Here is a 15,767-nt window from a genome sequence, read left to right as displayed (position 1 = left end):
TGGCGAGTGAGACTAGCTACGAGATTATTGTTCATTGCTCATCCTTTCGAATTTTGATAATTTCAACGTTACATACGCATAGATAACTATGAGAACTTACTACCTTAAAATTTAAGTATTTCTTTATGAGGCACGTAACTATCAATCGATTATACTACAGACAGTAGCCTTAGTAGGCAATTCATGTAAGTAAACGCATCTAATTAATAAATTCATAGCTACCTTGTCCCAACGTGAAGAAAGTGAGATATTTGAGGGAGGTGATATATGGGGGTGAGTTTACTTGCTAATCTTCATTAAGTTGACTTTGTTTATCTCTGCCTCAGAAAACTTGCTAGGAGATCGAGCTAGCGCTGCTAGCATCAATCTAGATTATCTTAAGCGTATCAGTAGTTAAATATTATTATCTACTTAATTATATATATGTGCAGTACTAGCTGTTTAATCGATTTTCCAAGAAAAATATCTACGACAAATCTAGGGAAAAATCATTTGGTTTCCTGAGACCAGAAAAAGAGATAGAGGCAGTTTGAAGGAGGAGCAGAGAAAATGAATATTAATCCTGGGGCCACATCAAATTGTTTCGAAAATATGTACATGGCGGATCAAGATGCAGTTTCGGCGTTTTCACTCGAACCAAACTCATCATCATCTGGAGCAGCACTACCTCCAGATCAGAATCACTCAACTTCTCTTCTTTACAGCCTCTCCGTCCTCAAAGAGAAAGTTCATCAAGCCAAATCGCTGGTCGGTGTCCTTATTGCTCCTCTAGATCATCACCAATGTCAACAATCGCAACAGCTTCAGGAGTCAACGACCATAGGCGCCATGGCAAGAATGAGCAATGTCATTGAAGAAATTATTGTCACCGCGTCCTCAATGATGTTCACTTGCCAGCAGATGGCTCTTGTTGCTCCAGGTAACGACACAAGATCTGAACCAAACTTTACCATTAGTACTGCTGGTCCTAGTAGTAACAATAGAGACGCTGCTTTCAATCCAACACATGATCAAGCACTTGATTGGTTTAGTACTGAGATCTACAACGTCTGTCCCCCTAGGGAATTGATCAGTAGGACTCATGGACATGTTGAAATGAAAGAGTTGCCTCAAAAAGTTGAAACAAACAATGCGTTACAGGTACAAATTCTTTCTCCAAAGAACTCGAGCTACGATATTATTGAGTTAAATGCTGCTGATTTGTTGGCTAAGTACACTCATTATTGCCAAGTTTGTGGAAAAGGGTTTAAGCGTGACGCAAACTTGAGAATGCACATGAGGGCTCATGGTGATGAATATAAGACTAGCATTGCCTTGAGAAACCCCTTGAAGAACAATAAGAGCAATGCAATGAACATACCTGGATCGAGCAATGCTGAATGTTTGATGAAATTACCAAGGAAATATTCATGTCCTCAGGAAGGGTGCAGGTGGAATCAGAAGCACGCAAAATTCCAGCCTCTGAAGTCCATGATCTGCGTGAAGAATCACTACAAGAGAAGCCATTGCCCAAAGATGTACGTATGCAAGAGGTGCAACCGGAAGCAGTTCTCGGTGTTGTCTGATCTAAGGACGCATGAGAAGCACTGTGGGGATCTCAGGTGGCAATGCTCTTGCGGAACCACATTTTCAAGGAAAGATAAGCTTATGGGTCATGTTGCTTTGTTCGACGGACACAAACCACTTATGATCCAATCTAATTTTCCCATAAGGCATGGAAAAGCTGAAAGCCAAGCAGCCGGCCTGATGCAGTGATATATATAGGTGGTACAATAGTTTTACATTAATTCTTCAATGAGTTGATTTTCATACGAGGATTACGTAGTAGGTGGTGTGTGCTAAGTTTAGCGTTAGATGCATTATCATCAAACATATTGTGTAGATTTCATTTGGCTTGAACTCGATCTATTGTCTGCAATGAAATTTTTGTTTTAAATGTTCTCTACCGTACCATATATATATATATATATATATATATATATATATATATATATATATATATCAAGGCATGCAGTTCTGCCAGTTCATGTACTGATTAATTAGCCAATGTATAGCAATAAATATATGATGGATCGACAGATAATGTGTAGCTAGTCCAACTTTGATATGTAACAGTTGAGCATCCATATATATGATGAAGCATGCTACTTCGATTCATGTCATTTGTTCACGTTTATTTTTTCCTCATACTGCAATTTTAGCTAGCTAGGTTCCTATTCATGTTTCAGACTTTCAGGTATCAAGCAAATAACTAAAGGAAATGATCATTCTGCAACTGCATGATATCATAAGTACTTGCGCTCAGCAATTCTAAAAGTAGGAAACCAACTAATGAACGTACGTACGTACGTATGAACGTAACCTCAGTCGGAGATAAACTTCATGGGTTTACTAATTAAAATGTAAAAAATGTTCTGGAATGAGCAATTTTTTCGATCATATAGGCTAGGGTTTATATATATCGACTAGTTCGCTACGAGCTAGCTAGTGTACTGGTCTAGACTAGAGGTTCAATTGTCTCCGTGTAATCTGATCGAGCCCATAAGAACAGACACAAATGGGCTACTTATTTAGTGATGTTCGATGTCTATTGACTCCATGAAGATATATAGAGGTCAAAGTAGCTAGGGTTTTAGAGAGAGAAAGAAAGAGAGAGGCACGTATAGTAGTTGAACGTTGTTTGTCTGTTCGATCAAGAGATTAATTAGCCGATAGTGCAGTAGAACGTACTACTAAAGATATCTGATCCGGAGCCTCTCTACTTATTAAGGGCTGCGGGCCCGTGTTTCTGGCGAAATTATCTGTACAATTGCGCGATTTCCATATTCAATGTAATCAAGATCAAGATCCTATTTCCTGTTACGTGCTTATCCTTTAATTAGTTAACTGGATGGAGATGACCAGGTTAGCAAGCTAGCTTATAGCTAGGTACGGACGTAACTATATATGCATAAATCACAAACTCTCAACAGCTGGTAAAGAATTAAAGATGAATCTGTGGTAATCCAATATGGCACATAATCCACAAATAAGTTAATCAGGCATTCTGTATTCAGGCTTGAGTCGCTTATTTGTTGGCTGCCATTTTGTCCTGGGGACTAGCCATTACTTTTAACAATGAAGTTCAGAGATCGATGGAATGCAGAAGCAAGCAAAGTCAGGGGAACAGTGGTGGTCGTTTACTGGTGGCACAATTGTCGGGCGATGGAATAGTCTTTATTTGCTTGTTAGGGTTTACATACGCCTGTTTTTCCAAGTTGACAAATAAATAAGGATTAAATACTTGTGACACCATATATTTTAGGTGTAAAAATAGTTTTGTATTTCTACTTTTAAATTTAATATGTATATCATTTAACTCTTATTTTTTAACAATTTTGTCATTTTACTTTCAAATTTAATATGTATATCCTTAAACTCTTATTTTAACAGTTTTGTCCAATATTCCATTAGTTAACCGTCAAAAAATTCTGTTAAACCGTTAAAATGTCTAGAATACCTCTAATTCAAATTAGATTTTTTTAATTTCTTTTCTTATGCCTTTTTTATTTTCTCTTTTGGGTTTTCTTGTTTTTAAATTTAATTCATCATATGTGCTATCAAATATATATAATTGTAATCAACACAAATTATCAAATTAATTGTAAACAAGAGAATGACGATCATGCTCCCTATTAAGTTATCTGTAATTTTGTTAAACGCTTGCGAGAACTTGGAGCAGATGTAAAACAAGTAAAATGGAATGGCTCTCCTCACGTAGGTGTGCTTCAAGACTCAAACTTAGAGCGAATGATAGTGAATGCATTGTTTGGAAACTTTATTACTAGTAATTGCACTATGTTTCCAATTATAATCTAATCATTGTCGTACGACAAGATGTTTAGTTCCAAGCATTACTTTTTAACCTTTTTTTCTTCCTTTGATCAGAGCACCCAAGTCAATTATTGGAAATTTTGTTAATTTGCTTGTGCAGTAAGAGGAGAATTAATGACAATTGCTTAATATCAAGTTGGAAATAAATAATTTGAAACTATTTTGGCATCAAAGTATGGTTATGATAGTAGAAGTCTTTCTTGTCTTAGCATTGTAGAAAATATTCAAAATATGTTTGTAGAGCATCATAATATAAAAGACGTTTCTAACTGGATTTGAGTACTGGCACTCACATGTTATTATAAGATATTTACAATTAATTTGATAATTTGTGTTGATTACAATTATATATATTTGATAGCACATATGATGAATTAAATTTAAAAACAAGAAAAACCAAAAGAGAAAATAAAAAAGGCATAAGAAAAGAAAAAAATCTGATTTGAATTAGGGGTATTCTAGACATTTTAACGGCTTAACGAAATTTTTTGACGGTCAACTAACGGAATGGACAAAACTGTTAAAAAATAAGAGTTAAAAAATATACAGATTAATTTTGAAAATAGAAGGACAAAACTGTTTTTATACCTAAAGTATAAGGTGTCACAACTCACAAGTATTTAATCCAACAAATAATCAGAGAAGCGAATCCTGACTAGATTGAAATATTGAAGAGTGAGATCGATAATTTGAGTACCAAACTACTCAAAAGTATCAGATAATAATTTAGTTTACAAATAATTCATTACTTAATTTGATAAAGCAAATAAAGACCAAATTTTACAAATAAGGACCAAATGATGGCAAGTTGACACATGTCATAAATAATTTACTTTTTTTACCCCTCTTTGACCCATAGTGTTTACTACTATCAATAGAGAGCTTATCTGCTACTGTCGATTATATAAGCTAACTGCTACTGTCGACTATAAAAACTAACTGCTAATGTCGAGTTAAAAACTAGCTGCTACTGTCGACTTGGAAGACACCTGCTACTGTTGACTTGGAAGGTACATGCTACAATCGATTATGAATCTAACTACTACTGTCGACTTCGAAGGTACCTGCTATTGTCGATTATAAATCTAGCTGCTACTGTCGATTGAGAAACTAACTGCTACTGTGGTTTTTGGTGAGCAAAATCCAAAATTTCAAAATTTCTCCAAACATATGCAATATGATACTTAAATGAAAGCCCATGACATAAGGAACAACTTTATGTATTGGCTCACCTTCCAATTGACGGTGGTTTAGCTGGAAAGCTTAAATTTGCCGAAAAAAAACTAAAAAATGAGGAGAGAGAAATTTGTTAAATCTAGGAGTGACATTTTGTAATTTTCACGAAAATAAATGATATTTAAAATATTTTTACATTAATTAATTAATCAGTTTTGTTTTACTTATTTTTTAGGCTTAGCCTTATGTTATAGTTTGTATAAGAAATATGAAAAGTGATTTTTTAATTAATTCAAATGTGGTCTAGTACCACTAAGTAATTTTCTATAATTTGAGAGGATCCGAGTTGGAAACTCCGAAGTAAGCAATATTTCATCACCTCTTAACGCTTTTTTTGTTTTGTTTTTGTTGCAGAATATATCACCACTTAGCACATTCCAAAACACTATTCCAAAATCTAATTAAAAGAAAACCTAAATTTGAACTCCAGAAAAGTACCCAACTGTTTGGCAAAAAATCGTTTCGACCGAGAACGGGCCGAGGGACTCAGAAACAATCAGCATTCTTATTTACGGGCATGCCAACTCACGATTGAGGCTTTAGGGGGAGAGATCAAAGTTGAGAAGGGTGTTTTGTCTTTTGGGAATTGAGATCTAGGGAATGCCCAATTGTCTCTGTCAGTTACTTTGACGAAAACACACTAATAATGTAATAATGTTGTTCTTTTAACATTATTCACCCTACATAAAATGTTTTTAACTTTAAACTTTGTTCGCCCATTTGCCAATTTTTTAATTTCATATTTATTTTAATAATCACTACTAAGAAAAGATCGACTCCGGTCTAGGTGTCTTATACCAGACGAATGAAGCTAACCCGACTGTGTTAATTGAAGTACTCATTCATTATCGGTTAATCATTCAACTAAACCATAGAACAACGAAACAATTTAAAGCTCCAAACCAGACCTCAAAACAAAAAAGAGACATGTGACACTTCACAAATGTATAAGTTGAACTAACGTTAGACCTGCTGATTAGACATATTTGTGATATTGGTAGAAGATTATTATTATTATTATGATTATTATTATTATTATTTAATCTTGAATAGTAGAAGATGAATGAATCGTGAATACATGAGTTATAATGGCTAAAAGGAAATCTAATGTAATTTAATCTTTAGATTTAAGTTCATCTTATGCAAAATAAAAGATAGTGTAAATATAGATATTATAATTTTTAACAACTTATTGTCTTTTAGGGTAATTTCATATCATGGTATTTTGGTATTTTAATAATTCAATAACTTATGGAGTAAACAGAGTAGATTGTGGGATGACAATAACCGCACCCATAAAATTATCATTATTAATGGTAACAATTACTCTGAAGATCTAGCCGTATGACTATCAAGTAATTATAATTGGTGATTGCGCGCCCGAAGGTTTTACTGAATTTTTTTCTTCTGCATGTTTACAATCTTGCTAAAGAATAATGCCTCATATGCATGCTGAGCCAATGCATGCACGTTCCCTTTTTGTCTATTGGATTTGGAAGTCTATGTTTTTTTTTTATACCCAGTCAGGGATTAGTCTCACGCCGGAATTATTACATTCGGCCGTAGAGATACCATGATGCTCGGTTTCTACACTGGTCCCTCCGCTTCGGTGTGCAACGGTGTACCACCGTAAAACATTGGGGGGCTGTCATCCGTTGGATTTGTCTTCGGGTCCTACATAGAAAATGTTTTAAAACCGGAAATCAAAAAAAAATTAGGAGAAGATGCTCAATACCATTAATTTTTTGTGAAGTTACTTTAACACAGTGATAGAAAAATTCCTCAAGAACACGGCCATGGATTTATTTCCGCCTAATGTAAAAAAAAAACACGTTAATTGGATCTAAGAAGCAGACGTATGTGATGTGAAGTTGAAGTTTGCCCAATTTATCGATCATGATCGACGCGCACCAATCACAATATTAGTCCTTGCATTTACTCGGGCTCTGAGTATTTAGTCCTCAGACCTCAGTCCTCACCTGCTCACCATCGAGCTTGTTTGACCCGAAGAATCGCCAGTAAACACTCTCATTGATCCGATAGCGTCTTTAAATAAGTCAATGATTTTCAGTCAAGTCATCCATCAAGGTTGATAAGGGGCTGGAGATTTCCTTTTTACTCCGTTGATCTGTATGTGTGCTTAGATGGCACTGTAATAGTAAATAGGGGTTAGTGTTATTTTCATTCTACTATAAATTTACTCTTGGCCTAACAACTTTCTATCTTTTGCAACATTTAGTATTTTTATGGCAATATTCACAGAGATAGTGTTCATTTTCTCTCGAGCCTTCTTCGATCCATCGTCTCCACTCTCCAAGCTTTCTTCAATTCCAGGTTAGCCATGAGCCCATGAATGCTATGTTATCACGATCACCCTGGACACAAGGTCTAACGTAGACAGATGGATCAACGCGCACTACTAAAAATTAGGGCTAAGAGGACATTTAGTTTAGGGACAAATAAACAAGTGTTCCTATATTCTTACATTTGGGGACATATATAAGCTTGTGTCTCTAAATATAAATTTGGCACAAATCATGTGTCCTTAAATATGCAAAAGGCACACTTATGTGTCCCTAAACACTTTAGGTATATCAACACTCATGTTTAGAGACATATATATGTCCCTTAACTACACAAAATGTATATTTGGGTGGTAGAATATCATTGTTTCTCAAAGATAAATAGTAGAATACGGAATACTCTCTCACAACTACACATATAAGCGAGTACTTTTTTCTCAGTTGCACATGTTTCTATTGAAACCCTATACTGCTAAAAAAACTCACTCACTCTCTCTCTCTCCTTCAGCCAACTCCGCCACTTCAGTTATAGGTCTCATGGATGGGCCTCATCTCGACGGCACTAATCTCATCTCGGTGACAGCATAACAAGGCTTAATCCCTAATCTCATTATTCTCTCCCTTCACCCCCAATGTTCTAGATCGAGAAAAAGTCCAAATCCCGTCGGTAATCGATTTCATGAAAACTCTCCATTAGTCGAGAAGCCGAAGCCGAAGCTCCCCATCAGCGAGAACAAGATTTGCATCACCACCCATGGCGCCATCCGCAACTACATCAGCTCCAGGTAACTCTCTCTCTCTCTCTCTCTCTCTGCTTTGATGCTTTTGATTCGTTTTCGTCTGTTTTTTCATGTGAATTTGTTTTCGATTGAGATTTTGCATTTGTTTGTTGTGAATAGTGAAATATGCTGCGGTTTGATATTGGGGATGAGTCATATGGAAATTTTGTTACTGTTTATGTTCTTGTGATTATGATTTATGAGAAAGGTCATTGCTGAGTGTTAGGACTGTTAGCTTTATTTTACGAGGTCATAAATCATTTACTTTGATTGAAATAGGTTTGTTGAGTTCAATAGGGGTTTCGTTTATTCTTGATCGACATGTTTGTGGGAATAAATCAATGTACCCAAGTGGCAATTGTGTCAAGGTATTTACGAGCTATTGCACATATGACTGCAAATGGGTGGAGTGAACCCTTGATCTTTTTATAATTCTTAGGCTTACGGTTAGTAGCGCAAGCATTGCTGGTACCAACATTATATACCACCAGGCTCTTTTGGTGAGGGTATTTATTTTACATTACTTTCGGGAAATTTCTTTCCTGTTTACTTTTTCATTCTTAGTGTTCACTTAAACGAATAAAGGATTTGCTTTATCGAATAAAGAAGCCAGCAATATTTTTTTTAAGTAAGGGTTTATTCTTATTAAGTTTCGTAATAAGGTAACATTACATTGGAGTTCATGGGTTCTGTTTTCAAACCAGATTCTTGGACTGTACTTTAATTTATTTTTTCGTTCTTTGACATTATTTGGTAATTTTCTTTCGTGGTAAGGATAGTGATTAATTTGTATGTGTTACATATACTTCCTAGCTAGCCTATTAAGTGTCTTTATGGGTTAGATGTGCAATAATCTTGAATCATTTTCATCAATCTAAAGGTATAAGCTGATGTGGTACTGCTTGTTACGTTTTTTTTCCAGGATAAACAAGTCAATGAAATCGTTGTAAAAACAATGGATAGGCAATCAACAAGACATTGGCAATTGCTGAAATCATTAAGGTTTTACCATGAATTAGCTCATCTGCCATGTTTCTTACTTTTCAGTTCACAACTAACCATCACATGTGGCTTAAATAGAAAAGGGTTCCAATGTTGCATCAACAAACTGCAATCAGCTATGTAAGCATCACTGATGTATGGGAACCTATTGAAGAGGGTCTTTGACTGTAAGTCTATCTTGTCCAAAATTTTGATATTTGGATTTAGTGTGTGTAGATGACCAAAAGATTTGTGCATAAACTCCACATGTAATACCTGTGTTGTTTTGTTTGATCATTAACTTGTGTATCAGTGTGGAGATTACTCGCCATTAACTTTGATGAATAATTATCATAATTAACTTTGGTAACTAATTATATACTTGATTATATACCATTTTTTTCAACATAAATGTTATGAAATTTATTTAAGTAGTTCTGAATTATATAATGTGTATGATCGACTACTTTTTGGAATTGGTAGGAGCTTGCAATCCCAGTGAAATCATTGGATCGAGTAACATTTTGGCGGTTGATTCACAATAAATCAAAACTAGATGGTGTTGGTACTAACCTTGTTAGTGAGGAAGCAGAAAAAAAATCTTTGTAAGTATTAATTTACTTACTTGCTATATCTTTTATGTAAATGAGCTATTGTATAATGCCAACTAGTTCAGTCCTTACTATACACTTATTTTTTGATTGCGTTGTAGTTGGAGTTGGATAATCTTGAGCAAAAGGAGCGGTTAAATGGTAGAGAACTTACTAATGAGTTGTTGAATGATGGCCATACTTAAATCATATAATTATTGTGGCTTGGAAATGACTCTTTTTGTATATTGCTCAATGAATGATAAAATGTGTAGCACTCTTATATTCGAAATTGATTATAAATTTGATGATTTGGATTGATTATAATTAGATGGTTTGGATTTGTTGTTTGTTGGGTAGGATGTATGGAAACTACTGTGTGTTGTGAATGCACTATATGCTTGCTCGTGTTAGATTATAATAAAGGCACAATTATTGTAAATGTCCCCATTTAATCTAGATATGTATTTGTATATGTATAACAGGGACCACTAGTATTTGTTGTGTGTACAATTTCCTCATGTATTAGAAGTCTTTAAATATGTTTGGTCGACAAGAAATATTTGGGGACACATGAATTACGTGTCCAAGTTAGCAAGATGAACACCTTCAAAAGACACATTTGCACGAATTGTCCACTTTAGTCAATAGAGACATATATATGTCCTATAGCTAGCAATAATCAAGGGTCGCGTCGCCGATCTTACGTGCGGTGTGGGTCGGGGGTCGCATCGAAGATCGGTGGGTCAGCTATCTGGGTCGCATCGGAGGCGATGTCGGGGCCGGGAGTAGGAGGCGATGTCATGGCGAGAGCAGGAGACGATGTCGCGCCGATCTGGAGGCGAGGCATGGCACGTGGCACGCCGGTTTGGGATCTGCCAGAATTGGGTAGTGGTGCTGCTAGGGAGCGGCGGCCGAAAAAAAAAACTAGGATTTTCAATTTTTTTTGTTTGGCTAGAAACTCAGAGTAAAGCTAACGTGGTGATAACGTATAAAAATGAAACAGAATTGGTAAAGATGTCAATCAGTTTAATGACAATAAATGAAAATTGATCTGTACATAATTTAGATCCATAATTAACTAAATATCAATATTGATTGGTGATTGTGGAAGAGCCAAAATACACATGAGTTCTTTTTATTAACTTGCGTATTATTATTTTTGCGTTGTAAATTGACACTGGTTTGGCACTGAATATATTAAGGAAAAGCACAAAACTACAATGTTTTGGGCAGAAATCAAAGAAAAAAAAAGATGCGCCGTTGAGCCATCTTCTTCTACCTCCATTATTCGCCGAATTTTGCATTTTTAGAGACCTTTTCTCCAAAAATATTTCCACTTTACGCCCATAATTTTGAACCCAACCTAGGCTTGCCCACATGTGGATCCGCCCCAAGGTCTGGTGTGGGTTTAAGGGATTAATAGTCAAAGATGGAGAAGTTCTTAAACCTCTGATGACCTAACCTTAATTTCCAGAAGCAAAAGGCACACCCAATCAAACCCAGAACTTTACTACTCCTCTACATGTCCTCCACGACCCTCGTATGTAGCTCTCAAATCTAACCATGGAATCCACAATAAAACCGACCTGCTTGGATTGGATTAAGAGCTCAGGTACTTAGGCGACCCAAGGCTAGATTGAGTTGGGGCAAGGTTTCTTTCGGGTCCCGTCGATCTCCTCCAACAATCAATGGTTCAATCTCCTCCGTTGTCCCAGCCGCAGACTTGTGGATTCGACGTGGGCTCTGGCATTGATCACGATGATATTGGAGCCGCAGACATGTCGCCGTCGAATGGACCATTGATTACCCAGAACAACTAACGTTTGTTTTAGTCTAACGGTGCACGTGACCCATGCGGCCAGTGTTGGTACTTTGACGGTGCGGTGAATAAACTCCCTTAATTGTCGTTCATATACATGTTAAACTTTAGGTTCTATCCTAATTTCAATCAGATTGTCATGGTTACCTTGATATCGAATGTGGCATGCATGGGGGTTGCAAAGGGCGTCGATTCTCTTCATTAATCATACACCAGTGGAAATTTTGTGCTGATCTGAGGGTGTGGTTGGTCATGTATAGCTATTTTTTGTTTGTTTACACGTATATATCTATGAATTTCTGTGTGAATTCTACTAACTTAAGAAATTGACGTCCCATTTCACTGATTTCATAATTTAAAATTGCAGTAATTGTGGCACTAGATTGAGTTTGTCACTCATGCGTCATACAAGATCCGATCGAGTGGCTAGCTAGCTAACCGATGACGACTCAATATCAGGGCTTCTGGGATTAGACTTATGGTTCTTTTTTTACTAAAACGAGTAGCTTTATTGATAACATCTCAATTCCATATATATATATATATATATATATATATATATATATATATATATATAAGGTGGTATTATTAACACACATTTTTTACTATTAACACACCCTTTCCTCTCACATGACTCTTATAAAAAATGATGTCATCAATACCATTTTATGTGGAAGAGTGTATTAATTACAAAAAAAAAGTGTATTAATAACATCACTCTATATATATTAACCGACCATAAAACATATCGTTTGCAAGAAGAAACCTGCCAACTTGTTGAGCTAAAGAATTGATTAGACTCTCGCGATCGAAATACATTGGAGAAAAACGAAGGACACGATCTAATATCCACGATAATATGACCAAAATTTGAATTATTTATTATCAAAATTATTAAAATCTTGAAATTTTCTATGTTCATTGACTTGCTTATTAGATGAAATTTTCATTATTTAGAGAGCATCTCCAACTATTTAAATTTTGCGTCTCCCAAACATCTTATTCATATAAGCTTTGTACCTTCAACTTATGCATGGAGTCAAAACAATCACTATATTTGTAAAAAGATGAAAGAAAAAAAGAAGAATCTAAAAACAACTTTATTTGTTACGGTAAAAGTATTTAAGTGTTTATTTTGATTAAACAGTAAATTAAGTTAAACTATGTAAGAAAAATAATTATATGTACTCAATACATAACTTACGTGACATATCCATTTAATGTTATTAGTCTATTTTTTACTGTATTTATTTTTAATTAATTAATTATATTTAAATAATCTTATCCTCATAAATTTCACTTAAAAAGAAAGATGGGTAAGTGGCAAGTCTGAACTCATATGACAAATGGCATAAGAGCAACATGGGGTTCAGCTGGATATGATTATATGAGCATAAGTAAACGTGGGTTCCGCATGGCATGTATATATTAAATATCATTGTATTCCTTTTGAATTGTGAATGCGTTTCCAGTTTTTAGCACCAGCGCGTTCAAACATGGAGTACTATTATTTTTCAAGGGTACTTGATAATATAAACAAAGGCTACAATTAATTAAGTAATTAACTATTCAATCATACACAGAAAAAATGTGTTCAATCTTCCACTATATATATTTCCGGTGCCCTCCTTCCATTTCAAGGAACCCAATTACGTACGTATCACTAATCAGTTATCAGTAACAGCTAGAACATAACAATGTCTTCCGCTTCCCATTGCTTTCTCTTCTGCTCATTGGTGATCATCCAAATTATCACCACCCCCTCGCTGGCCGAAACATCTTTCCGACCAAAGGCCCTAGTTATTCCTGTGATGAAAGACGCTTCCTCCCTCCAATATCTCACCATCATCAAGCAAAGAACTCCTCTGGTGTCAATAAAACTCACCGTGGATCTTGGCGGTCAATATCTTTGGGTAGATTGCGACGATGGCTATGTCTCCTCGACCTACAAACCTTCCCATTGCAAATCAGCTCAATGTTCACTTGCAAAGGCCCCGGTTTGTACAAGATGCAACGGCGCCCTTACTCCCGGTTGCAACAACAACACATGCGGCTTCTTCCCGCAAAACTCCGTGACCAGCTCGAGCAACGGCGCCTGGGGCCAAGTCGGTCAAGACACTGTCTCGGGGATCCCCTCCACAGACGGGTCCAACCTTGGTTGAGTGGTTTCGGTGCCCAACTTGATCTTCACTTGTGCTTACACATTTCTCCTACAAGGGCTTGCCACTGGTGTCCAGGGCATGGCTGCCCTTGGCAGAAGCAAAATTGCCCTCCCCTCCCAATTTGCTGCCGCTTTTAGTTTCCGTAGAAACTTTGCTATTTGCTTGAGCTCATCAAATGGTGTCGCTTTCTTTGGAAATTCTCCTTACAATTTTCTTCCTAATGGTATTGATGCTTCCAAGAATCTTATTTTCACCCCACTGCTCACCAAAACCTTAGACACTGCTAGTGGGAGAGAAGAGCAGTCTGCCGAATACTTTATCGGGGTAAAGTCGATCAAGATTAGTGGAAAGCAGGTTCCATTAAACACTTCATTACTAGCCATTGACAAAAATAATTACGGTGGCACCAAGATCAGCACCGTGAATCCGTACTCAGTTTTGGAGACGTCGCTCTACAATGCAGTCCTTAATGCATTTGTGAAGGAACTCGAGAGCAAGAACATCCCTAAAGCGGAACCCGTAGCTCCTTTTGGAGCATGCTTTAACACCAAGGACATTGCCACCACAAGGGCCGGTCCGGTTGTGCCTCCAATTGATCTTGTGTTGCAGAGTGAGAACGTGTACTGGAGGATTGTTGGAGCAAACTCAATGGTGCGCGTGAGCAATGAGGTCCTGTGTTTAGGGTTGGTCGACGGCGGGCTGGAGCTGGAAACTTCGATTGTGATCGGGGGGCATCAAATCGAGGACAATCTTCTCCAGTTTGATTTGGCGGCAAACAGGCTTGGGTTCAGCTCTTCACTCTTGTCCCGACAAACCAGTTGCGCCAACTTCAACTTCACATCTACTGCTTGATTAATTAGTGTGCTTCTATTGGCCCAGTGGGACACTGTATTATCATTATTTTTAAGTTCCAATATGGACTGATCATTCTGATTTTAAAGTACATCACTCTACAATTATATACCATATGCCGTGCAGAGAATATGTCTATGATGGTTCTTATTGTACTTGGTACGTCTGAAATTTACTGTACGTGATTAATTAAAAATACAAAACAAGAACGGCATCTGCTCACCCTCGGTACACATATATGATTCGGTTCCACCAACATTGTTAGCACGCGCTACTACTAGAAATTAGGCACGCAAGATCGGCGACGCGACCCCCGATTCCCGATCCGCGATCTTTAACCTGCGACCCCTGACATGCGATCCGTTTATTAAAAAAAAATTGAAATATTTACTATTCTGGTAAATCAAGGTTAGTTTTTTTTACAATTTCTTTTTTTATTTTTGGTAATTTATAGTAATCATTTATTTTTACTATTTTGGAAATTTAATTAGTAAATGTGAACGTTTGGTTACTGTTTTTTTTACTATGTGTTATTTATTTTAAAATAAATAAATATGCATGTCTACAAGATGATTTGTTTGTCGGATTTACTGCACGCGGATATGCTATGTTATAATGTTTTCAATTATGCATGGTAAATTTAAGACATTAATTTTACGATTGTGGCATATTTGATCAATGTGTTAGACTTCATAACGTGCCTAAGAAGTAAATATATGCATGTTTCATAGGTTCTTGACATCAATATTATTATTTTAGCACGACTTATATATTATTTTCTATGTAATGAAAAATCATGCACTTTACAAAGTTTTATAAAGTAACTATGTGATAAAGTATTTTCACAAAAAGCATCGAAAGAAAATATGTGACCACCATGAAATTTGGTCTCGAAATCCAATTCACACTCTTAGAAATTAATACACATTTACTCTTGTTTTTTGTAGATGGCTGACCAAACTCGACCCGAATTCACCATTTTGGACTCATAAAGAATTGAGTACCATCGTTGAGTTTCTGATCTTGAAACCACGTTTGTGGGAAAGGACTACATAACACCATTTATCCTCCCACCGATAAAAAAGATAAACCGTCGGCAAAAACCAAAGCCAATGCCCTAATGTTCTTGAGGCGGCATATTGATCAAAGCTTGGTATGGGAGTATCTTC

General features: G+C 36.3%; 1 protein-coding gene and 1 pseudogene across 1 annotated transcript; both read left to right on the top strand.

The window, feature by feature from the left end:
- The first annotated feature begins 487 nt into the window (after window positions 1-487).
- LOC126786209 (protein SENSITIVE TO PROTON RHIZOTOXICITY 2) lies at window positions 488-1,941 on the top strand. The gene has a single exon (XM_050511968.1). It carries the CDS (start codon window positions 550-552, stop codon window positions 1,753-1,755), a length of 1,206 nt encoding a protein of 401 aa, XP_050367925.1. The 5' UTR covers window positions 488-549; the 3' UTR covers window positions 1,756-1,941.
- Window positions 1,942-13,263: 11,322 nt separating this feature from the next.
- LOC126786206 (probable aspartic proteinase GIP2) lies at window positions 13,264-14,681 on the top strand (annotated as a pseudogene).
- Window positions 14,682-15,767: the final 1,086 nt, after the last annotated feature.

The sequence above is a fragment of the Argentina anserina genome, chromosome 3 (genome assembly GCF_933775445.1).
Source record: "Argentina anserina chromosome 3, drPotAnse1.1, whole genome shotgun sequence".
NCBI lineage: Eukaryota > Viridiplantae > Streptophyta > Magnoliopsida > Rosales > Rosaceae > Argentina > Argentina anserina.
Note: the sequence above shows the minus strand (reverse complement) of the source record. Positions and strands in the feature narration are given on the sequence as shown.